Here is a 26,588-nt window from a genome sequence, read left to right on the forward strand (position 1 = left end):
TAACACCATCAGGCTTCACTACATGCTAAAACTCGTATCAATTTATGGTTCCGTGTTTGTTATCTATTTGCTTAAAACCACTTGAGTTTCTTTTGCGTGTGAGTATATATATGCTGTTTCATCTTCATGCATTTTTGATAGTGAGTTTCGTCAAACCAGATGTATAACGCATGATACATGACTAAACACTTGTGTTCGGATCTGATTCACACTTGCTGATGTGGTAAAACTGAACCTTCATCATAGTACATTTGTTTCGTCTATATATATATCCATGTCACACACACACACTAAGAACATGTACACTTACTTGAACGTTAACAATATTACAGGAATGAAACTGAGCAGTTAGTGATAATATATATTTTATTTAATAAAAGCTTCCCACGTATGATAGATTTCACCTGGTAGGAGCTTTTTAAAAAAATTCTCTATTCCATTTTTATTCTTTCAATAAATACGAATACTATTATGGCTAGGGATTAGTTTGGGGATTTGAAATAGCACATCGCAGAAATAACTTTTAAAAGAAAGATGCGCCTTGTTCCTTGTACGAGCCTAATTCGCTTTTCACAGTTGGGCCCTTAGACGTGTTTGTTTGTTTGTTGTTTAACGCCGCCACAGCAATTCTCCAGCTATATGACAGCTCATACGTAACGTGAACCCAATATTTCACATCGTTGAAACATCTATGATCATCTTGTTTTTATACCGGTAATATGAACATATAGAAACTATTCAAATACATACCCTTGATATCCGGAATGAAAAATTACTTTCCAAGGCATAAAAACATTTGAAAAATTACAAACTTACATATTTTTCCTCACATTAGGAAAAGTCTATAACTTAGAAAGAAGTCGGAAATTTTAGCACATATTACAATTTAAAAAAATTACATTAGAAATACTCTTTGATCAAGTATTTACTTGGGTATTATGTTTTGTATTCATGCTTGGAAATGTCTGCAAATCCGGCCATAGCATTCATGACAATGATACGTGTGCATACGGCAATATACGATGATATTGTGGGATTTGTTTAAAAAGGGGCATCCATATACAACCAGATGGCGGGAATTTCATTAATTTAAAAAAGGAAGAACAATTAGTGGGAAGTTATAGGTCGCGGGACATGGGAAACAGACACCTCTCTAGAGCTGTCTTAATCCTGCTATCTTAATGTGGACCCGATGGTGCAGGTGTGTTTGTTCTTAACAGCCGTGTCTTTCATGTATACATGTAACACATACTTCAAATAGACTTCAACATTATCCTTGCACGTTCTTCGAATTGGGTTAAGGGGAGTCTTTACCCACCAGCCCTTGACACAGGCAATGTGATGCCCAGATGATATTGATGTATTACCTGTTGATACATGCATATGACGCTCGACTGCAGCACACGTGCGTTATTGCTCAGGGCACCAATAAGCAGTTCGGTATTCATAGACAGTATTCAAGTACGGAGAACTTTGCTGTCCTTTCTGTTGCAAGTTTGAAATATCAGGTAAAGTAAGTCTGTAAGTTTGCGTTTTGGTACGTATGTCAATCGGTGATGATAAATATAAATACAAATATCGGTAATTGACAATATATTTCTACTTCCACGCAAATCTACAGAAGATCAACACAACATCCACACTGGATCTCATCTCAAAGATTTGCACCAAATCTACATAAAGCCATCACCGAAATTAATCTTTGCAAGACCTGAGAAGATGGTCACATCTATGCACGACCTAGACCTATACAAATCACATACCAAACCTTCACCAAACCAGCACAGTACCTGCAGGACATCACACGATGGCGATCTACATAAAGCAAACTGAATTGTTTTACTTGAGACCGTTTATAAAGAGCGGCTTTAATTTAATTGCTTCGTTCGCTAGGACTGCATGGGCCGAAACGACGGCAGAAGGACTGTGTGTATAAGTTTGGTTTTAATGCTGCTTTGTAATAAACCAAAACCTTACGTCAGTGAAATATCCCATTTGTGTGGGTTTCGGTTTGACCTACAATAGTTAGTTGTCGATGCCTCGTACAGCAAGCCACGCCGTGCCCCGCCGTGCCATGCATACCAATCCCCATTAATTACAAGTCATATCCATTTGTGACAGGTGGGATATATTTCCATAATACACTTTTACCGGGGTTGGAATGTGACAAACATGACGAAAAGGTTTCTATGATTAACGCGATTCATTAACGTTTAGGATCAGACGGAAGAAGAACAAACGCTCCCTGAAAAATATACTTTTGCTTTGCTTTAACGCAGCTTTGAACATTATTTCAGTTATATCACGGCGAACAGACGTAATGCACAAGAAACCCCAAACGATGTAGTACCAAGAAGTGTGGGTACATTGTGCTGACAAACTAAACTAGAATTCGGAACAACCTGCTCCTGGCACGAATAGGAACTGGGCGACACGTGCACCCCTACACGAAGAGCTTAAGTGATCACATTATACATGCGCCTTCTGTACTGTATTGACTGAATCCAAATGATCACAAGTCATCCTAAAAAGTAAATATATAAATCTGTTACTCACACGTTGCCGTGTACGTGAGCAGAGTAACATAGAGTGTAGCTGCACGACCCTACTTGGATGACCGTCAGGCATACGTCCGATTATACACAGTCGTTGATTTGCATCGTCACTCCATCAGATGTATGGATGTCCACAAGGCTACCTCTCCTTCTCTTGTTCCTATCAAGTACTAAGCAGATACTCTTGCTTTATTGCCTCAACACTGCATCGTACCGCTGTGTGCAGATAAGGGCGGTACAATATCACGTCCTTCACAATACACCTGGATATCAAACGGGACACATGTTCGCGATAGACATTAATAAGTCCCCTTTGGGACTCTTTACCTTCTTCGTCATAGTCTCGGCCATCAAGCTGACTGCCCTTGGATGGCTGAGGAAGAAGAGGGGTGAGATGTTTGAATGTGTGGGCCGAGTGCATGCTCTGTACAACTTCCCCATCAAGTCTTGTGGAGCTATTGAATGCCAGGAAGCTGAAGCTACTGGGCTTGGATTCAGTTACAGAGGACTTTTGGACAGGTAACATAATATTTAAATATGACACTCAGACAGTTTAAGATGACACTCAAACAGGGTGAAAGGTAACTACACGTGAGAGGGTGACAGTCAAACAGGGCGTGCGATATCTACACGTGAGAGGGTGACAGTCAAACAGGGCGTGCGATATCTACACGTGAGATATTGACAGTCAAACAGGGCGTGCGATATCTACACGTGAGATATTGACAGTCAAACAGGGCGTGCGATATCTACACGTGAGAGGGTGACAGTCAAACAGGGCGTGCGATATCTACACGTGAGATATTGACAGTCAAACAGGGCGTGCGATATCTACACGTGAGATATTGACAGTCAAACAGGGCGTGCGATATCTACACGTGAGAGGGTGACAGTCAAACAGGGCGTGCGATATCTACACGTGAGATATTGACAGTCAAACAGGGCGTGCGATATCTACACGTGAGAGGGTGACAGTCAAACAGGGCGTGCGATATCTACACGTGAGATATTGACAGTCAAACAGGGCGTGCGATATCTACACGTGAGATATTGACAGTCAAACAGGGCGTGCGATATCTACACGTGAGAGGGTGACAGTCAAACAGGGCGTGCGATATCTACACGTGAGAGGGTGACAGTCAAACAGGGTGAGCTGTACATAACTACACGTGAGAGCGGGACGATCAGACAGGGGTCTTGCAACACCCTGCAACAATGTATTTTTAATCATAGTTATATTTTAAGCATTCACTTGGACATTTATGTTTTTCGATAGCCCCATCCTTGGTCCAATGTTAAAGAGAGAGAAAGAGGTAGGGGTTATTCCTAGCCTAGTTGGATTGGGATATGTGCTCCGCGGCACCAACAGCACACTAACTACCACTATACGCTGTTCTGGAACATAGTGCTTCTTGTATATATCTACCTACCTGTAAAAGTATAACCTGTATATAACAAAAGCTTTCAATTTGATATTCGACCAAGAAAAGTACACACAACCCCCGCACATATGGATATGCATGATCCCAATCTACTCCACAAGTAGGTGCAACATTGTTAATGTGGTGGAAAATTCCGTTAGTGACACAAGAGTTGCTTGCTTCCTGAATACTGTTTTCTGAATACGGTATTCTAATTACACGCAGTTGAGTGGTATGTTGGGACGTTTCGCATATCGGTTGGGAGATTATGATATATATCTTTGTGCTTTCATGGTTCATTTGTATATCAATATCTTTGTGTCTTCATTGGTCATTTGTATATCAATATCTTTGTGTCTTCATTGGTCATTTGTAGGTCAGTATCTGTGTGTCTTCATGGGTCATTTGTACATCCAAACCATTTGCTGAAACCCATTTTGTCCAACTATTTTGTTCCTCTCGTGTGGACGTGATGTTACTGCCGCTGTGATAGTACAACATGTCACCGTTAATATGTCTTAATGCCATACGAAGTTAACTTTCCTGTAATTGATTAACAACAGAAAATCAACAGTGAAAAAAACAAAAAAACATCTCATAATTTTGCTTAAATAAAGAACTCCGCCTTCATCTGCTTACAATAAATCTCCATCTAAACATTTCCAGCGCAATATCATGCAAGTCACTGTGTTGTATCCTTGGACAAGGTTATCAACTTTGTTAAACATAAGTTACCCTTACTTGGAAAAACTTCAGCATAGATATATACTGAACCGCAAAAGAAACGTCACCCCAAGTAACATTGCATGAAATGTTGTTATTTAAATATCTGGGTTATTTTTGTCAAAGTTTCTAAAATTAACATTACCCTGTCAGGAAAAATTAAATTTGATGATAAAAAAACAAAGCAGATGACAATAAAACCGATCACCAAAACGCATCACGGCAACGGCCATGGTAACCCGATGCACGTGAGTTCCGAGGAAATTGAAATGCACAGACGTTCCCCCATTTCTTGCCCTATAAAAACCCACCCAGATCGGATAACATTCATTCGTTATTGAATTGCTACCACATGCCAAGCTTGACAAGAAATCAGCGACACCAAGCCCTTGGACGATTGCAAGCTGGACAAACCGCCCGGCAAGTTCCCAATGCATTTCAAGTCCACGAAAGGACCACATACAGGCTCCAGCAACGGTACCAGACCACCAACATTACAGATGACCGACCACGTAGTGGAAGACCAAGGGTCACCATCCGACGTGAGGATCGTCAGATTGTGCGACATCATCTTCAAGATCGCTTTTTTACTGCTGCGGAAACTGCTCGACAGACCATGGAGACACACCAGCGACACATTAGTCCAGACACCGTGCGTCGACATTTAACGAGCACTGTCACAAGCCACGCCGAGGACTCATTCTGACACCACGTCATCGCCGGGACCGTCTTCAGTGGGCAACACAGCACCAGCATTGGCGCCACCAGCAGTGGAGAAGAGTCCTCTTCTCAGACGAAAGCCGTTACTGTATGTCAACAGCAGATGGCAGAGAGGGAGTCTGGCGACGCCGTGGGGAACGTTATTCGGACGCTTGTGTTGTTGAGAGAGACTCGTGGGGTGGATCGAGCATCATGATGTGGGGTGGAATTGGTCTTGCACAGAGGGTCGGCCCAGTGGTCTTCCAGAACATCGGTCCAGGGAGAGGCAATGGTGTCACAGCAGCTCGGTACATTGATCAAGTCTTGAGACCACACGCCATACCTCATTTGCCACGTCGCTGCAACCACAAGTTTGAGCATGATAACGCCCGTGCCAACACTGCGAGATATTGACTTGTGATGCCATTTTCTCAGAGACTAGTGTTGTGTTTCACTTTAAGATCATTTGACACTTTAATTTCAACCTTGATGATCAGTTTTGCCAAGTTTCACCTTTTAAATATATCCCAAAGTATGTTGACAGTGTTTTGACAAATAATGTTTCTCATATATCTATTCATGGTGACGTTTCTTTTGCGGTTCTGTATATATTGAAATAATAATGGTTTATTGCAATAACCTTAATTGACGAGGAAAAGAAACGTTACCAACCAACATTGTTTGTTCCTAAACACAGAACAGGAAGATACTTGTATGGTCAAAAGACATAAGGAGGGCACGGATGGCCCAGTCGTCTAAGGCGCCGCGATTCGCTGTGCAGAGTTGCGTCCATTGGGAAATAAAAACATATGATTGTGGGTTCGAATCCCGGTTCGCCCCGATTATGTTTCTAGGTTGGTCAGCACCATTCCCATGCTCGTGGGTTTCACCGAAGCGGTAAACGTCTCAGACCTGCATCACTTCGGGCTTTCCTCCCACATTAAGCTGACACGCCGCGATATAACTGGAATACTCATAAAAGCGGCGTTAAACCCAACTCACTCACTTACTCACTCACTCACTCACTCACTCACTCAAAAGACATGAATTAACAACATCATTTCAAATTATGCCGTGAGTGAGAACAAAGATGAAGGTATTGTCTCTACAGTTTAGAGGATGGGGTCAGGTGTCAGAAATCGATCAACAATCAGGTCTAAAATCAACACATGAAACTCCCTTTATACCTTCAGAATGCCATATTTGTCAGTCAGTACTGTGTATGCTCACCACGGTCATAAAAGCCCGCCTCAACTCGACGACGGGTAGAAGATGTGAGACACAAGAAAAGGGATTCAACGCCATTCTTCTTGAAGGGGTTGTACTAACTGATCCCTGAAAAAGAACTGGTCATGTTCTAATCTGATGGTAAATGTGATCCCACAAGGGTTCTGTAAGTGATGAGTCTGGTGCTGGCCAAGGCAAGACTTTCACGTTATTGGTTTGCATTGAATCTTTTACAAGATGTCATGTATGGGGCCTTGCGTTATCATACTGACCGTTCGGTTGCAAGAACTGTTGTACAACAGGGCGGAGACCTCCGCCAGTGTAACGTAGTCCAGAGCTGTTTCTTTCCAAAATCACCAGATCTGTCTTGACTTGGCCACAGATGCCGCCCGAAACATAATGTCGCCACCTTTTCGACATCGGTGTTCTGGTGTCAGCGTTACGCCTCGCAGTGGCCTGTAATCTCTGGTATTGTACCAACGCAGCCTTCTAGACACTGCCCTGCGACTGACAGGACGGTCAATGCCAGTCGCCGCTGGTAACCTCACCGTGAGAAAACGATTCCACAGATGGAGGATACGTAAGTAGCGGCCTTCCTTGGTGGTGTTGACGGGAGGTCTGCGACTCCAAGGCCTGTCTCCCGTCTGCCAAGTCTGCCTGTCACGGGCCACGAGCCTGATGACTGTCATTCGGCTACAGCCGAAACTCCTTGCGTCGTGATCATGCTTTGCTTCTTGACGTATCTATACCAACGGCTTGTTGTAGCGTTAAACATTTTGACAGGTTCTTTGTCACTGTCCAACGGTTTGGTGTGAAGGAAAGGTACATTGTTCCTTGTATACCCGTAGGTTTGTGGGTTGGCATGCTGCGAGTGCAGTAAAGTTTTCATTTCAAAATAAATTTCCACTTATCTGGGTACTGTAGCACGTGAGTTAATCAGCAAATTGTTTTGGTTGTGTTTGGGCGATTGATTCTCAATCATGTTTGACACTCTTCGAGGTTTGGACCCAAAGTGTCAAATTTCAGTTTGGTAACGTAACTTTTGCTCGTCAGTTTGCATCATGCTATTACATCATCCAAGTTATGCTTTTGATGTCTACCATTACCAATCCGAGTAATTGAAAAGTACATTCCTCAAGCACTTGTGAGTAAAATCCTAATTTGTTTTCCTCACTCACGTATTCAGATAGATTTGCAAGGTATGCAGCCCTTACCACAATGTTTCTACCAAGATCATCTTAGGACCTCTAAGCGCACAACAGCGGTGACCTACAGTTTATTGACATGTTGTTTTAATTGCAGCCCCACAAATTCTGCAAAGGAATAACTTATAAGAATTTATATGCTTCTGTTATAAATGAACCCAAAACAGTCAGGACACAGACAGTCTATGTCAGGGCGATGATGATGACGTCATGGAAGCTGCAAGTTATCCGAAAACTATTATCACAATGGAGTTTCAACATGGAAACAAAACTAAGTTCCAACAGGCTGAGAGATCAGACAAAAGAAGAATCGTAATGAAAGCAGGTATAAAGGGAGATAATGCACAGTGTCCGCATCCAGCTGTCGATACCTGGTGATCCCAGGAATATCCCAGGATTAATGCTGGATATACAGGATATTGAACAGTACACAATTGAACGGCACGAAATTAGTTTGCCTTGTGTCCTGATAAACCTGTCTCTTGAAGACATTGATGTGTCCTTGTGTCCTGATAAACCTGTGTCTCTTGAAGACATTGATGTGTCCCTGTGTCCTGATAAACCTGTGTCTCTTGAAGACATTGATGTGTCCTTGTGTCCTGATAAAACTGTGTCTCTTGAAGACATTGATGTGTCCTTGTGTCCTGATAAACCTGTGTCTCTTGAAGACATTGATGTGTCCTTATGTCCTGATAAACCTGTGTCTCTTGAAGACATTGATGTGTCCTTGTGTCCTGATAAACCTGTGTCTCTTGAAGACATTGATGTGTCCTTGTGTCCTGATAAACCTGTGTCTCTTGAAGACATTGATGTGTCCTTATGTCCTGATAAACCTGTGTCTCTTGAAGACATTGATGTGTCCTTGTGTCCTGATAAACCTGTGTCTCTTGAAGACATTGATGTGTCCTTGTGTCCTGATAAACCTGTGTCTCTTGAAGACATTGATGTGTCCTTATGTCCTGATAAACCTGTGTCTCTTGAAGACATTGATGTGTCCCTGTGTCCTGATAAACCCATGTCTCTTGAAGACATTGATGTGCCTTGTGTCAGGTGTGAATCCTAAACAGGTGGCCAAGGTGGTCAAGGACATATGCTGTGTAACTACAGCGCTGTGAATAAAGGTGCAGATACCGACAGAGCAATGTTCTGTGCAACAGCAGCTTCCACAGATGCCTGTTGTTTGTGATAAGTGAAAAGCAAAATATGCAGAAAAAAATGTTGGGAATATAAACTTTTATGTAGTTGATCATGCCATATTTCAGTCAGTTGATAAAATGCCCACATATTTTAGTAGTTTTGCCAAATGAATGATTTGACTGTAATAATTACTGTAAGGCAGTTTTTACATCACTTCCTGCTTCCAACACTTTCAAGGTTCACATTATATAGTAGTCTGGTGAAAACTTTTAATTTGTTGGTATAGTGCTTAAATTTTAACGAAATTCGTTTCGCTGATGTAAGACATATTTCTCGGGGGTGTCATTATACGTGACATATAAAGAACATATCGGTGCCTCGCTAACTACAGGCATTCAGAAGGTATGAATTAAATGATATACATACGATCGATGTATAGGTGTCGTATGTAATATACCAAGCAATAGATCAGACGCCTAACTATCAAAATTATTTATTCCGTGAAAAAAATCAATGTTGTTTTGTTTTTGTTCTAACATGGACCAGTTCTTATCTGCAGACACTTGATGGTGATCAAAGGTCGGTACATGCTCAACATGAAGACGGAGACCCGGATGACACTCATCTCAACCACTCCACTAGGTGGCGGGGATCTGCGTCTCGACGCTCCCGACATGCCTAGCCTCATGCTTCACACGGCCGACTTTACAAACATCATTTCATGCAGGTGACGTAGGTCGTCTTAAAACCGTTTTGGCTTGTCTGGGCGTGGTCCTGTATGCTACGTCACAATGACCAAGATAGTGGGGGAATTAACTTGGTACAGCTGATTGCTCAGCTATCACCTTAAAACAGAGAGAAGGCTGCTGAGTCCCTGAAGTCTTTATTAGTGGCAGAGTGAAGTACCTGCCACTGGACTAAGTAGGGATTCAGGCCTTCTGTAGAATGTGTTGGTTACCTAATATTGAAACTGTAATCTAAATCTGCATTATCCTAGCTGTGCCAGCTTGACCGAGTTAGGTAATCCAGAGTCACTGGTTTGAGACGGTCAGTTTCGTGGACAGCAACTGACTAACTTTATCTACAGAAAAATATAGTTATCGCTAGTAAGATAAAATATTGACATATGAACTCTATAACTATGTGTTAAATATAGTGATTTTAGAACTATGACACAGGTAAGTGACCTACACAAGGGACAGACAGCGAAAGACAGCCAACCGGGAAGGTCATTCGACTCCTTGCTTGTTCATTAATATGTCCAGATTTCCTCTCCTCCAGAATCTATGGTGTCAACATGGACGTCATCGACTGCGGGGATGAGGCTGCCTCCTGGCTCAACACCTTCCTCGGCTACGACAACCTGCGTCTTGTGCATTCCCCAGAACACCTAACCAAGAGAGACGCCGCAGACAAGATGTTCTCCTGGAACAATAACACTCGCGAGGGAGATATGGTAAGGCGATAAAACATGCAGCTGACAAGGTGTACTCTAGACCAATATAGTCCGTGTGGGGATATGGTAACTTGATAACACCCCAATACTTGTAGCGGAAAAGGTGTTCTTCTAGACCAATATAGTCCGTGTGGGGATATGGTAACTTGATAACACCCCAATACTTGTAGCAGAAAAGGTGTTCTTCTAGACCAATATAGTCCGTGTGGGGATATGGTAACTTGATAACACCCCAATACTTGTAGCGGACAAGGTGTTCTTCTAGACCAATATAGTCCGTAAGGAGATATAGTAACTTGGCAACACTCTAGAACGTGTACCTAACGACGTGTTCTCCTGGACCAATATAGTCCGTGTGGGGATATGGTAACTTGATAACACCCCAATACATGTAGCTGACAAGGTGTTCTTCCAGACCAATATAGTCCGTGTGGGGATATGGTAACTTGATAACACCCCAATACTTGTAGCGGACAAGGTGTTCTTCTAGACCAATATAGTCCGTAAGGAGATATAGTAACTTGGCAACACTCTAGAACGTGTACCTAACGACGTGTTCTCCTGGACCAATAAAGTCCGTGTGGGGATATGGTAACTTGATAACACCCCAATACTTGTAGCTGACAAGGTGTTCTTCTAGACCAATATAGTCCGTGTGGGGATATGGTAACTTGATAACACCCCAATACTTGTAGCGGACAAGGTGTTCTTCTAGGCCAATATAGTCCGTGTGGGGATATGGTAACTTGATAACACCCCAATACTTGTAGCGGACAAGGTGTTCTTCTAGACCAATATAGTCCGTAAGGAGATATAGTAACTTGGCAACACTCTAGAACGTGTACCTAACGACGTGTTCTCCTGGACCAATATAGTCCGTGTGGGGATATGGTAACTTGATAACACCCCAATACATGTAGCTGACAAGGTGTTCTTCCAGACCAATATAGTCCGTGTGGGGATATGGTAACTTGATAACACCCCAATACTTGTAGCGGACAAGGTGTTCTTCTAGACCAATATAGTCCGTAAGGAGATATAGTAACTTGGCAACACTCTAGAACGTGTACCTAACGACGTGTTCTCCTGGACCAATATAGTCCGTGTGGGGATATGGTAACTTGATAACACCCCAATACATGTAGCTGACAAGGTGTTCTTCCAGACCAATATAGTCCGTGTGGGGATATGGTAACTTGATAACACCCCAATACATGTAGCTGACAAGGTGTTCTTCCAGACCAATATAGTCCGTGTGGGGATATGGTAACTTGATAACACCCCAATACTTGTAGCTGACAAGGTGTTCTTCTAGACCAATATAGTCCGTAAGGAGATATAGTAACTTGGCAACACTCTAGAACGTGTACCTAACGACGTGTTCTCCTGGACCAATATAGTCCGTGTGGGGATATGGTAACTTGATAACACCCCAATACATGTAGCTGACAAGGTGTTCTTCCAGACCAATATAGTCCGTGTGGGGATATGGTAACTTGATAACACCCCAATACTTGTAGCGGACAAGGTGTTCTTCTAGACCAATATAGTCCGTAAGGAGATATAGTAACTTGGCAACACTCTAGAACGTGTACCTAACGACGTGTTCTCCTGGACCAATATAGTCCGTGTGGGGATATGGTAACTTGATAACACCCCAATACATGTAGCTGACAAGGTGTTCTTCCAGACCAATACAGTCCGTGTGGGGATATGGTAACTTGATAACACCCCAATACTTTTAGCGGACAAGGTGTTCTTCTAGAACAATATAGTCCGTAAGGAGATATAGTAACTTGGCAACACTCTAGAACGTGTACCTAACGACGTGTTCTCCTGGACCAATATAGTCCGTGTGGGGATATGGTAACTTGATAACACCCCAATACATGTAGCTGACAAGGTGTTTTTCCAGACCAATATAGTCCGTGTGGGGATATGGTAACTTGATAACCCCCCAATACTTGTAGCGGACAAGGTGTTCTTCTAGACCAATATAGTCCGTAAGGAGATATAGTAACTTGGCAACACTCTAGAACGTGTACCTAACGACGTGTTCTCCTGGACCAATATAGTCCGTGTGGGGATATGGTAACTTGATAACACCCCAATACATGTAGCTGACAAGGTGTTCTTCCAGACCAATATAGCCCGTGTGGGGATATGGTAACTTGATAACACCCCAATACTTGTAGCGGACAAGGTGTTCTTCTAGACCAATATAGTCCGTAAGGAGATATAGTAACTTGGCAACACTCTAGAACGTGTACCCAACGACGTGTTCTCCTGGACCAATATAGTCCGTGTGGGGATATGGTAACTTGATAACACCCCAATACATGTAGCTGACAAGGTGTTCTTCCAGACCAATATAGTCCGTGTGGGGATATGGTAACTTGATAACACCCCAATACTTTTAGCGGACAAGGTGTTCTTCTAGACCAATATAGTCCGTAAGGAGATATAGTAACTTGGCAACACTCTAGAACGTGTACCTAACGACGTGTTCTCCTGGACCAATATAGTCCGTGTGGGGATATGGTAACTTGATAACACCCCAATACATGTAGCTGACAAGGTGTTCTTCCAGACCAATATAGTCCGTGTGGGGATATGGTAACTTGATAACACCCCAATACTTGTAGCGGACAAGGTGTTCTTCTAGACCAATATAGTCCGTAAGGAGATATAGTAACTTGGCAACACTCTAGAACGTGTACCTAACGACGTGTTCTCCTGGACCAATATAGTCCGTGTGGGGATATGGTAACTTGATAACACCCCAATACATGTAGCTGACAAGGTGTTCTTCCAGACCAATATAGTCCGTGTGGGGATATGGTAACTTGATAACACCCCAATACTTGTAGCGGACAAGGTGTTCTTCTAGACCAATATAGTCCGTAAGGAGATATAGTAACTTGGCAACACTCTAGAACGTGTACCCAACGACGTGTTCTCCTGGACCAATATAGTCCGTGTGGGGATATGGTAACTTGATAACACCCCAATACATGTAGCTGACAAGGTGTTCTTCCAGACCAATATAGTCCGTGTGGGGATATGGTAACTTGATAACACCCCAATACTTGTAGCGGACAAGGTGTTCTTCTAGACCAATATAGTCCGTGTGGGGATATGGTAACTTGATAACACCCCAATACATGTAGCTGACAAGGTGTTCTTCTAGACCAATATAGTCCGTGTGGGGATATGGTAACTTGATAACACCCCAATACTTGTAGCTGACAAGGTGTTCTTCCAGACCAATATAGTCCGTAAGGAGATATAGTAACTTGGCAACACTCTAGAACGTGTACCTAACGACGTGTTCTCCTGGACCAATATAGTCCGTGTGGGGTTATGGTAACTTGATAACACCCCAATACATGTAGCTGACAAGGTGTTCTTCTAGACCAATATAGTCCGTGTGGGGATATGGTAACTTGATAACACCCCAATACTTGTAGCTGACAAGGTGTTCTTCTAGACCAATATAGTCCGTGTGGGGATATGGTAACTTGATAACCCCCCAATACTTGTAGCTGACAAGGTGTTCTTCCAGACCAATATAGTCCGTAAGGAGATATAGTAACTTGGCAACACTCTAGAACGTGTACCTAACGACGTGTTCTCCTGGACCAATATAGTCTGTGTGGGGATATGGTAACTTGATAACACCCCAATACATGTAGCTGACAAGGTGTTCTTCCAGACCAATATAGTCCGTGTGGGGATATGGTAACTTGATAACACCCCAATACTTGTAGCGGACAAGGTGTTCTTCTAGACCAATATAGTCCGTGTGGGGATATGGTAACTTGATAACACCCCAATACTTGTAGCTGACAAGCTGTTCTTCCAGACCAATATAGTCCGTGTGGGGATATGGTAACTTGATAACACCCCAATACTTGTAGCTGACAAGGTGTTCTTCTAGACCAATATAGTCCGTGTGGGGATATGGTAACTTGATAACACCCCAATACTTGTAGCTGACAAGGTGTTCTTCTAGACCAATATAGTCCGTAAGGAGATATAGTAACTTGGCAACACTCTAGAACGTGTACCTAACGACGTGTTCTCCTGGACCAATATAGTCCGTGTGGGGATATGGTAACTTGATAACACCCCAATACATGTAGCTGACAAGGTGTTCTTTTAGACCAATATAGTCCGTGTGGGGATATGGTAACTTGATAACACCCCAATACTTGTAGCTGACAAGGTGTTCTTCCAGACCAATATAGTCCGTAAGGAGATATAGTAACTTGGCAACACTCTAGAACGTGTACCTAACGACGTGTTCTCCTGGACCAATATAGTCCGTGTGGGGATATGGTAACTTGATAACACCCCAATACATGTAGCTGACAAGGTGTTCTTCTAGACCAATATAGTCCGTGTGGGGATATGGTAACTTGATAACACCCCAATACTTGTAGCTGACAAGGTGTTCTTCTGGACCAATATAGTCCGTGTGGGGATATGGTAACTTGATAACACCCCAATACTTGTAGCTGACAAGGTGTTCTTCCAGACCAATATAGTCCGTGTGGGGATATGGTAACTTGATAACACCCCAATACATGTAGCTGACAAGGTGTTCTTCTAGACCAATATAGTCCGTGTGGGGATATGGTAACTTGATAACACCCCAATACATGTAGCTGACAAGGTGTACTCTAGACCAATATAGTCCGTGTGGGGATATGGTAACTTGATAACACCCCAATACTTGTAGCGGACAAGGTGTTCTTCTAGACCAATATAGTCCGTGTGGGGATATGGTAACTTGATAACACCCCAATACTTGTAGCTGACAAGGTGTTCTTCCAGACCAATATAGTCCGTGTGGGGATATGGTAACTTGATAACACCCCAATACATGTAGCTGACAAGGTGTTCTTCTAGACCAATATAGTCCGTGTGGGGATATGGAAACTTGATAACACCCCAATACATGTAGCTGACAAGGTGTTCTTCCAGACCAATATAGTCCGTGTGGGGATATGGTAACTTGATAACACCCCAATACTTGTAGCTGACAAGGTGTTCTTCTAGACCATTTTAGTCCGTGTGGGGATATGGTAACTTGATAACACCCCAATACATGTAGCTGACAAGGTGTTCTTCTAGACCAATATAGTCCGTGTGGGGATATGGTAACTTGATAACACCCCAATACTTGTAGCTGACAAGGTGTTCTTCTAGACCAATATAGTCCGTGTGGGGATATGGTAACTTGATAACACCCCAATACATGTAGCTGACAAGGTGTTCTTCCAGACCAATATAGTCCATGTGGGGATATGGTAACTTGATAACACCCCAATACATGTAGCTGACAAGGTGTTCTTCTAGACCAATATAGTCCGTGTGGGGATGTGGTAACTTGATAACACCCCAATACATGTAGCTGACAAGGTGTTCTTCTAGACCAATATAGTCCGTGTGGGGATATGGAAACTTGATAACACCCCAATACATGTAGCTGACAAGGTGTTCTTCTAGACCAATATAGTCCGTGTGGGGATATGGAAACTTGATAACACCCCAATACATGTAGCTGACTGGGCGTCGCAGTTTTGTTTGATGTAAATACAAGTGACATCGGGGAGGGAATCGGTAGAAGGGACATAACTCGACATAGTCCAACTGTACTGGAAGATAACACATTTGTCTTGGCCGTGTCTCTATCTTCATCCCAGTTGTCACTACTTTTCATGATTAAGAAAATTGATTGTGCTTCATTGAAATAACAGAACGTATTGACTACGGACTTTGTGTATAGCTACGGTATTTCTGCATCGAAATGTAATATTTCCTGAATTTATGCGAATTTAGTTGTAAAAACACTTATAAGAAATTTTAATCTGTTCCCTTATGAAATTTTACGGTTTTCGGCAGAAAATGTTAAAATGCATCCATAATCGGTCAAATGCTAACTGCAATGTTGTACAAAATACTAACTAGTCGTGTAATAGTACGTGACGTGTATATTGATAGACAGCCAGATATAACTTTTAGACTTTTGCGAGGAAAAGTTTGGAATATGGGGCTTTTATTGGGTAATTGAATTGGTAATATCTGTATTGTCAATATGTTCAACGTTTTTTTATATTTTGGTTTAGCGACAAATATGCTGTATATATGGAAAAGCATCAAGCATAATTATAAAGACGCCTTGATTTCCACCATTTATATGAGACATTTCGCAACAATGATAAGAGTAAGATATACTGAACCGCAAAAGAAACGTCACCCCAAGTAACATTGCATGAAAAGTTGTTATTTAAATATCTGGGCAATTTTTGTCAAAGTCCCTTGTCAGGAAAAATTAAATTTGATGATAAAAAAACAAAGCAAATGACAATAAATCCGATCGCCAAAACGCATCACGGCAATGGCCATGGTAACCCGATACACGTGAGGTCCGAGGAAATTGAAATGCACAGGCGTTCCCCCATTTCTTGCCCTATAAAAATCCACCCAGATCGGATAACATTACATTCGTTATTGAATTGCTACCACATGCCAAGCTTGACAAGAAATCAGCGATCGTCAGGATCGTCAGATTGTGCGACATCATCTTCAAGATCGCTTTGTTACTGCTGCGGAAACTGCTCGACAGACCATGGAGACACACCAGCGACACATTAGTGAAGACGATTGACGTGCAGACACCTCCACTGACACCACGTCATCGCCGGGACCGTCTTCAGTGGGCAACACAGCACCAGCATTGGCGCCACCAGCAGTGGAGAAGAGTCCTCTTCTCAGACGAGAGCCGTTACTGTAACTCAACAGCAGATGGCAGAGAGAGAGAGAGAGAGAGAGAGTCTGGTGACGCCGTGGGGAACGTTATTCGGATGTGTTGTTGAGAGAGACTCGTGGGGTGGTCCGAGCATCATGATGTGGGGTGGAATTGGTCTTGCACAGAGGGTCGGCCCAGTGGTCTTCCAGAACATCGGTCCAGAGAGAGGACAGCAGAATGGCATCAGAACCATGCAGTGGCCTGTCCTCAGTCTCGATTGAAATCCCATTGAGCACCTATGGGACGAGATTCAAAGACAGCTGAATGACGTCCGACCAAGACCGACAACTGCAGCTGAACTGAGTGTGGGCTCAAGTGCCTATGGCCATCATTTACCGCCTCATCCATTCCATGTATCGACGTTGCACGGCAGTTATCAATGCACATGGCCAACACACGAGATACTGACTTGTGATGCCATTTTCTCAGAGACTAGTGTTGTGTTTCACTTTAAGATTATTTGACACTTTAATTTCAACCTTGATGATCAGTTTTGCCAAGTTTCATCTTTTTAATTTGTCTCAAAGTATGTTTACAATGTTGGTTGGTAACGTTTCTTTTGCTCGTCAATTTAGGTTATTGCAATAAGCCATTATTATTTCAATATATACTGAACCGCAAAAGAAACGTCACCATGAGAAACCTTATTTGTCCAAACACTGTTAACATACTTTGATGAGACATATTACAAAGATGAAACTTGGCATATACATATACATATACATATACACATATATATGTTTACGTACGCTTCCGTGACTAGGAAAGAAATATGGGTAGTTAACTTTCCTGAAATGCTGAAAACCGTTGTACGTCATAGACACAGCCAAGTATTAACTTCCGTGGCTGTATCATCATCATCTGTGATTATTTTTATATTGCTTTTAATGTTGACAATCATTGGTTTAAAGTGTACCTGACAGGCTAGACATCACATTCAACAGTTCGGATATATTATTGTTATGTAAATGATGTGATCAGAGACCATATCATAGATAATAATATCTATTATATGGTCTCTGATGTGATGTAATTAATTCACTCTTTCACTCTGTGTTTCACTCTTGGCACAGTGTTCATTCTTTGCGTCAATGTTTCACTGTTTTATTGAGGTTGCCTTGTCAAGACAGTAGAGCTCACCATCAGTCTGTATATATTTTGGGAGGTCCTTTCACCCAGCTTTGATTTCATGATATCAATAATCCAATTGATACTATCCGCAATTCAGTAAGTCAATCAGTAGTCAATCATGAATCATCAAATTGCCTATAAACCATATTTAGTCATAAAATGAGTAGATCTGATATCGGAATTCGAAATACTAATTTCACCAATTACTTCGTTTTCATGATATCCGTTATTTACTGCTGACAGTATTTCGCTTATTGCTATCAGTCCAGTATTTCTATCTACAGAGTCTGAACCATCAGCTGTTTTAATGACATCAGTAATTTACTACCGGTATCATTATTCATTGTAGTAGGGTAATGATAATTGATATTATTAATCATTTCATGACATCAGTGAACAATGTATGCCATGATAAAACATGAAGGGTATTACATACATACTGATACCATTGAAAAAATGAATGTGTCAACACCAGGGTGTATATTGGAATGGGGATATGATACACTGGATAATCGAGGATGACCTGAGTCATGTTTAGTACATACACGAGAGCACAAATGGTTGGAAAACGTGAACAGTTGCTGAATCCACATTGCAAAATGCAAAGGTCACTAAAAATCAATGCCAGAAATATTAGTTGGAGCTTAATAGTAAATCGTAAACCGGCATCATCGCGCTGTTCGTGTTTATATGTATATTAGAGCTTCCTTTGAAATTCAAAAGTAAGCCATTTGTTTTGCTTCATGACTTGACTCAATTTGATGTTCAGACAGCTTTCAACTACTTGACGTCATACATGATGACGTCAGCCAGTTCCCTCCATGATCTGAACCAGCGTCTCGACTCCCCCGTCTCCATGCTCAACTTTAGGCCCAATATCGCCATCGAAGGAACACCGCCGTTTGATGAGGTCAGAGCAACATACTAAGAAAGCTTAATGCCCTCAAAATATACCTGACACCTCCTTCTGAACGTTTTAATTCCTTCACATACACCCTTTCATGAGTTGTATTGCCATATTACCATCGTGTATTACCACATAACTTTACACCGTGTATAACCACATGACATCGTGTATAACCACATTTCATCGTCTATAACCACATTACATTACACCGTGTATTACCACATTACATTACACTGTGTATTACCACATTACATGACACCATGTATTACCACATTACATTACACCGTGTATTACCACATTACATTACACCGTGTATTACCACATTACATTACACCGTGTATTACCACATTACATTACACCGTGTATTACCACATTACATTACACTGTGTATTACCACATTACATTACACTGTGTATTACCAAGTTACATTACACCGTGTATTACCACATTATATTACACAGTGTATTACCACATTACATTACACCGTTTATTACCACATTAAATTACACCGTGTATTACCACATTACATTACACTGTGTATTACCACATTACATTACACCGTGTATTACCACATTACATTACACTGTGTATTACCACATTACATTACACTGTGTATTACCAAATTACATTACACTGTGTATTACCACAATTATATTACACAGTGTATTACCACATTACATTGCACCGTGTATTACCACATTAAATTACACCGTGTATTACCACATTACATTACACTGTGTATTACCACATTACATTACACTGTGTATTACCACATTACTTTACACTGTGTATTACCACATTACGTTACATCCTGTATTACCACATTACATTACACTGTGTATTACCACATTACATTACACTGTGTATTAACACATTACATAACACCGTGTATTACCACTTACATTACACCGTGTATTACCACATTACATTACACCGTGTATTACCACATTACATTACACCGTGTATTACCACATTACATTACACTGTGTATTACCACATTACATTACACCGTGTATTACCACATTACATTACACTGTGTATTACCACATTACATTACACTGTGTATTAACACATTACATAACACCGTGTATTACCACTTACATTTCACCGTGTATTACCACATTACATTACACCGTGTATTACCACATTACATTACACCGTGTATTACCACATTACATTACACTGTGTATTACCACATTACATTACACCGTGTATTACCACATTACATTACACTGTGTATTACCACATTATATTACACTGTGTATTACCACATTACATTACACCGTGTATTACCACATTATATTACATCCAGTATTACCATATTACATTACACAGTGTATTACCACATTACATTACACTGTGTATTACCAGATTACATAACATCCTGTATTACCACATTACAGTACACCGTGTATTACCACATTACATTACACCGTGTATTACCACATTACATTACACAGTGTATTACCACATTACATTACACTGTGTATTACCACATTAAATTACACTGTGTATTACCACATTACAGTACACCGTGTATAATCACATTACATTACATCCTGTAATACCACATTACATTACACTGTGTATTACCACATAACATTACACTGTGTATTATCACATTACATTACACCCTATATTACCACATTACATTACACCTTGTATTACCACATTACATTACACCTTGTATTACCACATTACATTTCACCGTGTATTACCACATAACATTACACTGTGTATTACCACATTACATTACACTGTGTATTACCACATTACATGACACCATGTATTACCACATTACATTACACCGTGTATTACCACATTACATTACACCGTGTATTACCACATTACATTACACTGTGTATTACCACATTACATTAAACTGTGTATTACCACATTACATTGCACTGTGTATTACCACATTACATAACATCCTGTATTACCACATTAAATTACACTGTGTATTACCACATTACATTACACAGTGTATTACCACATTACATCCTGTATTACCACATTACATTACACTGTGTATTACCACATTACATTACACCGTGTATTACCACATTACATTACACCGTGTATTACCACATTACAGTACACCTTGTATAACCACATTACATTACATCCTGTAATACCACATTACATTACACTGTGTATTACCACATAACATTACACTGTGTATTATCACATTACATTACACCCTATATTACCACATTACATTACATCATGTATTACCACATTACATTACACCGTGTATTACCACATTACATTACACCGTGTATTACCACATTACATTACACCTTGTATTACCTATTAAATATCTTCGCTACAACGTACGACTTAATAACTGCTATGTATAATGTTAATGTGGTCATAAATTATGTCTGGCTTTATTTACTGATGATGAGAGACAGAAGTAATTCGGACGATTTTGTATGTAACATTTGCTTATTTGCTTATATGTCTGAATCACGTTATTCTTAACCCCCACCCACCCACACGCACGCACTAACTAACGCACATGAGAACACGCACGACAACACGCACGACAACACGCGCGCACGCACACACACACACACACACACACACACACACACACACACACACACACAAAGACATTTTTTGGATGTGGTCTAACCCATGACCTCGCGCTACGATTGTCTTAAGTCTGTGTCAAAGTAAGGACGTCATGTGGTCCTCGGTGTACCACCGTCAGCCCGTCGTTGTTAAGTAATACGACTCCCGTGTGATGATCCACTCATGTGTCTCACTGTGGTCTTTTACAGGACAAATGGCTGGAGATCAAGATTGGAGACAGTGTTATGATGCGGGTGGCTGACGTGTGTCGGAGGTGAGATAAGGAGACAGTGTTATGGTGAGGGTGGCTGACGTGTGTCGGAGGTGAGATAAGGAGACAGTGTCATGGTGAGGGTGGCTGACGTGTGTCGGAGGTGAGATAGGAGACAGTGTCATGGTGAGGGTGACTGACGTATGTCGGAGGTGAGATAAGGAGACAGTGTCATGGTGAGGGTGGCTGACGTGTGTCGGAGGTGAGATAGGAGACAGTGTTATGGTGAGGGTGACTGACGTGTGTCAGAGGTGAGATAAGGAGACAGTGTCATGGTGAGGGTGGCTGACGTGTGTCGGAGGTGAGATAGGAGACAGTGTTATGGTGAGGGTGGCTGACGTGTGTTGGAGGTGAAATAGGAGACAGTGTTATTGTGAGGGTGGCTGACGTGTGTTGGGGGTGAAATAAGGAGACAGTGTTATGGTGAGGGTGACTGACGTGTGTCGGAGGTGAGATAGGAGACAGTGTTATGGTGAGGGTGGCTGACGTGTGTCGGGGATGAGATAAGGAGACATTGTTATGATGCGGGTGACTGACGTGTGTCGGAGGTGAGATAAGGAGACAGTGTCAATATGATTGTGGCTGACGTGTGTCGGAGGTGAGATAGGAGACAGTGTCAATATGATTGTGGCTGACGTTGCCGGAGGTGAGATAGGAGACAGTGTCAATATGATTGTGGCTGACGTTGCCGGAGGTGAGATAGGAGACAGTGTCAATATGATTGTGGCTGACGTGTGCCGGAGGTGAGATAGGAGACAGTGTCAATATGATTGTGGCTGACGTTGCCGGAGGTGAGATAGGAGACAGTGTCAATATGATTGTGGCTGACGTGTGTCGGAGGTGAGATAGGAGACAGTGTCAATATGATTGTGGCTGACGTTGCCTGAGGTGAGATAGGAGACAGTGTCAATATGAGTGTGGCTGACGTTGCCGGAGGTGAGATAGAGGCAATAATATGGATAACATTTGCGACTCACAAACTGAATGCTGATTTCAGTTTGACTTACTCTCCAGGTGTCCGATCACTACCGTTGACCCCGCAACAGGGATAAGAGATTCAGACAGACAGCCTCTAACAAAACTGAAAACGTATGTATAAAACGTATAATGGAGGCATTGGAATAACGAGATCGAAAACATTTTTAGAGCATTTTTCCCTGACATCTTTGAGAGTGTTCCATGTCAAATGATGTGTGGTGTCCCGCTCAATTATGAGAAGGAAGTAGCTCTGTAGGCATCAGTTTCTTCAAATGAGCTCGGCAAAGCTCTATGCATGCACCAACCTGGGATGAATAAACGAGCTGTCACCTAGAAGTGGGCAATTTATCTCGCCTTGTAAAACTCGTAAGAACGTTGTTCTGTTTAGCGTCTTGCAGCACTATGGATCCATTTAAATACTAATACCCTGTCCCCCCCCCCCCCCCCATGTCTCAGATGCATTGGTGTTAATGATAACAAACACACGGGAAATGTCCAAGTTTCTGTTAGGATTTTGTTATTTCGGAATACGATGGGGGTGGGAGGTGTGGTGGTTAGGTGATTGTGTGTTCTTACAAACATCCCACACAAATAATTGTGTCTACATAATTATATGACACTACTACTTAATTCATTGCCTCCTTCCTTATCAAATACTATCTTTAGAATCCGAAGTCATTTTCTAAACACATGCCTTAAAATTTAATGTTCTCTTTTTATCTCTAGAAACCGTCATCTGATTATTTATCTCAATATCTATGAACATCCTATTGTATTGAAAACTCTATGACATTCCAGATACCGCTGCATCCCCCCTTACGGCAGCGCCCCAGTGTTCGGGGTGTACTGCGCCCTGGAGAAGGGCGGGCGGGTGCAGGTCGGGGACAGTGTGTCCGTCTTGAGGGGCACCAGGAACACACACCAGGCACTCTCCTTGTAGCAACACCGAAGGTGGAGGCGTGAACGACGTCCATATTACAACAGGGAGTTCAGGTTACCTTACAATATACAGGGGATATTCACAGAAGGAGCACACGAACAACTTGAGGGTCTGGAACACATTTTACCGTTACCACCACCACCATCCTCTTCCTTGTAATCATCACTGTTGATTACATGGCCATCGCCCGTAGCCACTGGTTTTCTTTGTGGTTCGGAAATAATTTTCCCTTTCGTTTGGCATTTAGTTAACTGTTCACCAGCACCAGCACCAGCACCAGCACCACCAACGCCAGCATCAGCAGCAGCGTTGTCACGACCCATCGTTTTTACCATTTACAAGATAAAGGCAAGAACGTATGGTAATGAACGTCCAGCAAACGTACCACCAAATCCCGGTCTCAAACCATGAACCAAGTTCAATTCTGTCTAAACATTTGATTTGTCTGTTTAGTACACCGCTAACCCACATAACAAACTTAAGGGAAAACGTAATTGCTTTATCCATGGGTCTTTTGTTACAAAACCTCGTGGCCACAGATAAAGTTACATCTATCTTCAGGGCAATTTGTCAAAAATTAAAGCCAATGCCATCTGAAGTTTGATGAGAAAACTATGTGAAATGCTGGACGTCATCATTGATAACCTGTATGTAAAATATGGGGTGAGATATTTTGGCAAGAAGTAGGCATCCCCATCCCCTGTTTCTTTATGGGTATGAATCGGAATTTCTGCTCGGATTGGCAAACTCAAAGCAACGTCATTTGACCAGGAAGTTTAACTTAAACTTCAGGAATATCGATTATCTGATATCGTTTGTTAATAATCATCAAATAGCCAATTTCCTTGCACTGATTTACCCACCTGAAGTAGAAATAAAGGAGACCAGTGAGACCGCCTCATCTGTTTCATATTTAGATCTATGCATAAAGATTCAGAGTGACAAAACACTCCCCACAAGACTGAATTCCAAGAATGCTGACTTCAACTTTCCAATCGTCCACTTTCCCTTTATGTCGAGCAATATTCCTGCAGCTCCAGCCCTTGGTGTCTACATTTCGCAACTCTTAAACGTACCATAGAGCATGCTCTTTCTACCAAGATTTCAGAGAGCGTCATAGGACTCGTGCTCTGAAGTTGTTTCATCAAGGTTACAGCATTCAAGGCCTCAGTAAAGATTTCAATAGGTTTTGTGGTAGACCTGTGGAGGACATTTCCAGTGTTTCAGTCATCATTAGATCTTGTCAGGTTTAATGAGTTACTTGAAGTGATCATAATGACCAGGGCCCGGTCGTATCAAACCTTCATTAACTGATAGGTACTGGCGCATTGCATTCTTAATCTTTTATTATGACGGCATTAAATGGGTTGTACGAATCTATCATTAAACTGTCATCAACTAATGATACATAGAGGTTATCACGCGAGTGTGTTTGGGGGTGGTAAATATCCTGCATTAGGAAACAACATTGTATTTGTTCGAGCCTTGGCGAGCTAAATACATAGTCTTTATTCCTAATGCAGGATATTTACCATCCCCAAACACACAAGCGTGATAACCTCTTTATCATATAATGGCATTCTTTACTTCTGTGCTTGGAAATCGCTCTCCCTCTCTCACAAACATTACCGAAACATTGCGAGTTTTCCTGGAATGCGCGCATTAATATTTATTACGTCACAGGGTAAGTGATGTGTCAGTCGGACAGTGACAGTAGCCAATATAGTTCCAACTGAAATCTGTTTCTTATGCAGCGGCGAAACAACATATATGCCAAACAATTGTTTTTACTTGCATTTCGCGGCAATCCATCGATCTGCCCGTTAAAGTAACTGCTCTTTGTCAAAGGGAAGCTACTCTAACCCTAGTCTATGAGACGTCACGGCCACGTTCAGACGTTGTTGATAGTCGGCCTGTCCTGTCATAACTTTAAGAAGTGATATACACACAGCGAATGATTGATACTTGTTGGCACATTAGTTATAGGAGGTTTAGTGACACGTTAATGTATTTTTTAAGTTTGATCAAACCGGGTCTCTCTCGCTCTCTCTCTCTCTCTCTCTCTCCAGCATATACGTATAGAATAGTCGTTTGCTGTGCAATATCTTTAGATAATTGAGATGTGGTTTGCATGTTTTATTGTGAAAAATTATTACTTTTATGGAACTAGTGACAATGATATGAAACTTGGTATTTTTAAGACATTAAAGTGTTGAGAATCGTTTTTTACTTATCTCTTGAACACGTGTGTGGCGAATCAATGGATCAACTGGTTGGAAATGAAATATTACGACTTCTAAAGAATCTCGAGTTGGACAAGGGGAAATTAGTGCGAGAGTTAAATGCTACTTGAGTGGTAACACCGCCCAATCAATCAGAGGCAAATGTCCTGCCTGCTCAATACCGCTATCTGTCCACACACCTGACAGGCACAAACACTCACATCTTTTGACGTCCTCATTGATTTTGTAATTAGCAGGAGGCGAGACAAATCTAGCGCGAGTCTAACATGACAGGTAGCTTTGTAACCAGGCAGCGATG

General features: G+C 41.8%; 1 protein-coding gene across 1 annotated transcript; it reads left to right on the top strand.

Annotated features, from left to right (window-relative positions):
• Positions 1-2,653: 2,653 nt before the first annotated feature.
• LOC124118527 (mitochondrial amidoxime-reducing component 1-like) lies at positions 2,654-26,269 on the top strand. Its single transcript, XM_046480678.2, has 7 exons — positions 2,654-3,074; positions 9,527-9,694; positions 10,249-10,423; positions 19,141-19,281; positions 22,068-22,132; positions 23,144-23,218; positions 23,906-26,269. Exons 1-7 carry the CDS (start codon positions 2,683-2,685, stop codon positions 24,045-24,047), a joined length of 1,158 nt encoding a protein of 385 aa, XP_046336634.1. The 5' UTR covers positions 2,654-2,682; the 3' UTR covers positions 24,048-26,269.
• Positions 26,270-26,588: the final 319 nt, after the last annotated feature.

The sequence above is a fragment of the Haliotis rufescens genome, unplaced genomic scaffold, assembly GCF_023055435.1.
Source record: "Haliotis rufescens isolate VD_foot unplaced genomic scaffold, xgHalRufe1.0.p SCAF_5, whole genome shotgun sequence".
NCBI lineage: Eukaryota > Metazoa > Mollusca > Gastropoda > Lepetellida > Haliotidae > Haliotis > Haliotis rufescens.

Coding starts and splice junctions, on each gene's coding strand:
- LOC124118527 (XM_046480678.2), top strand. CDS start 2,683: ATGTCCACAAGGCTACCTCTCCTTCTCTTGTTCCTATCAAGTACTAAG. Junction 19,282..22,067: donor GAACACCGCCGTTTGATGAG/GTCAGAGCAACA, acceptor GGTCTTTTACAG/GACAAATGGCTGGAGATCAA. Junction 23,219..23,905: donor CCTCTAACAAAACTGAAAAC/GTATGTATAAAA, acceptor ATGACATTCCAG/ATACCGCTGCATCCCCCCTT.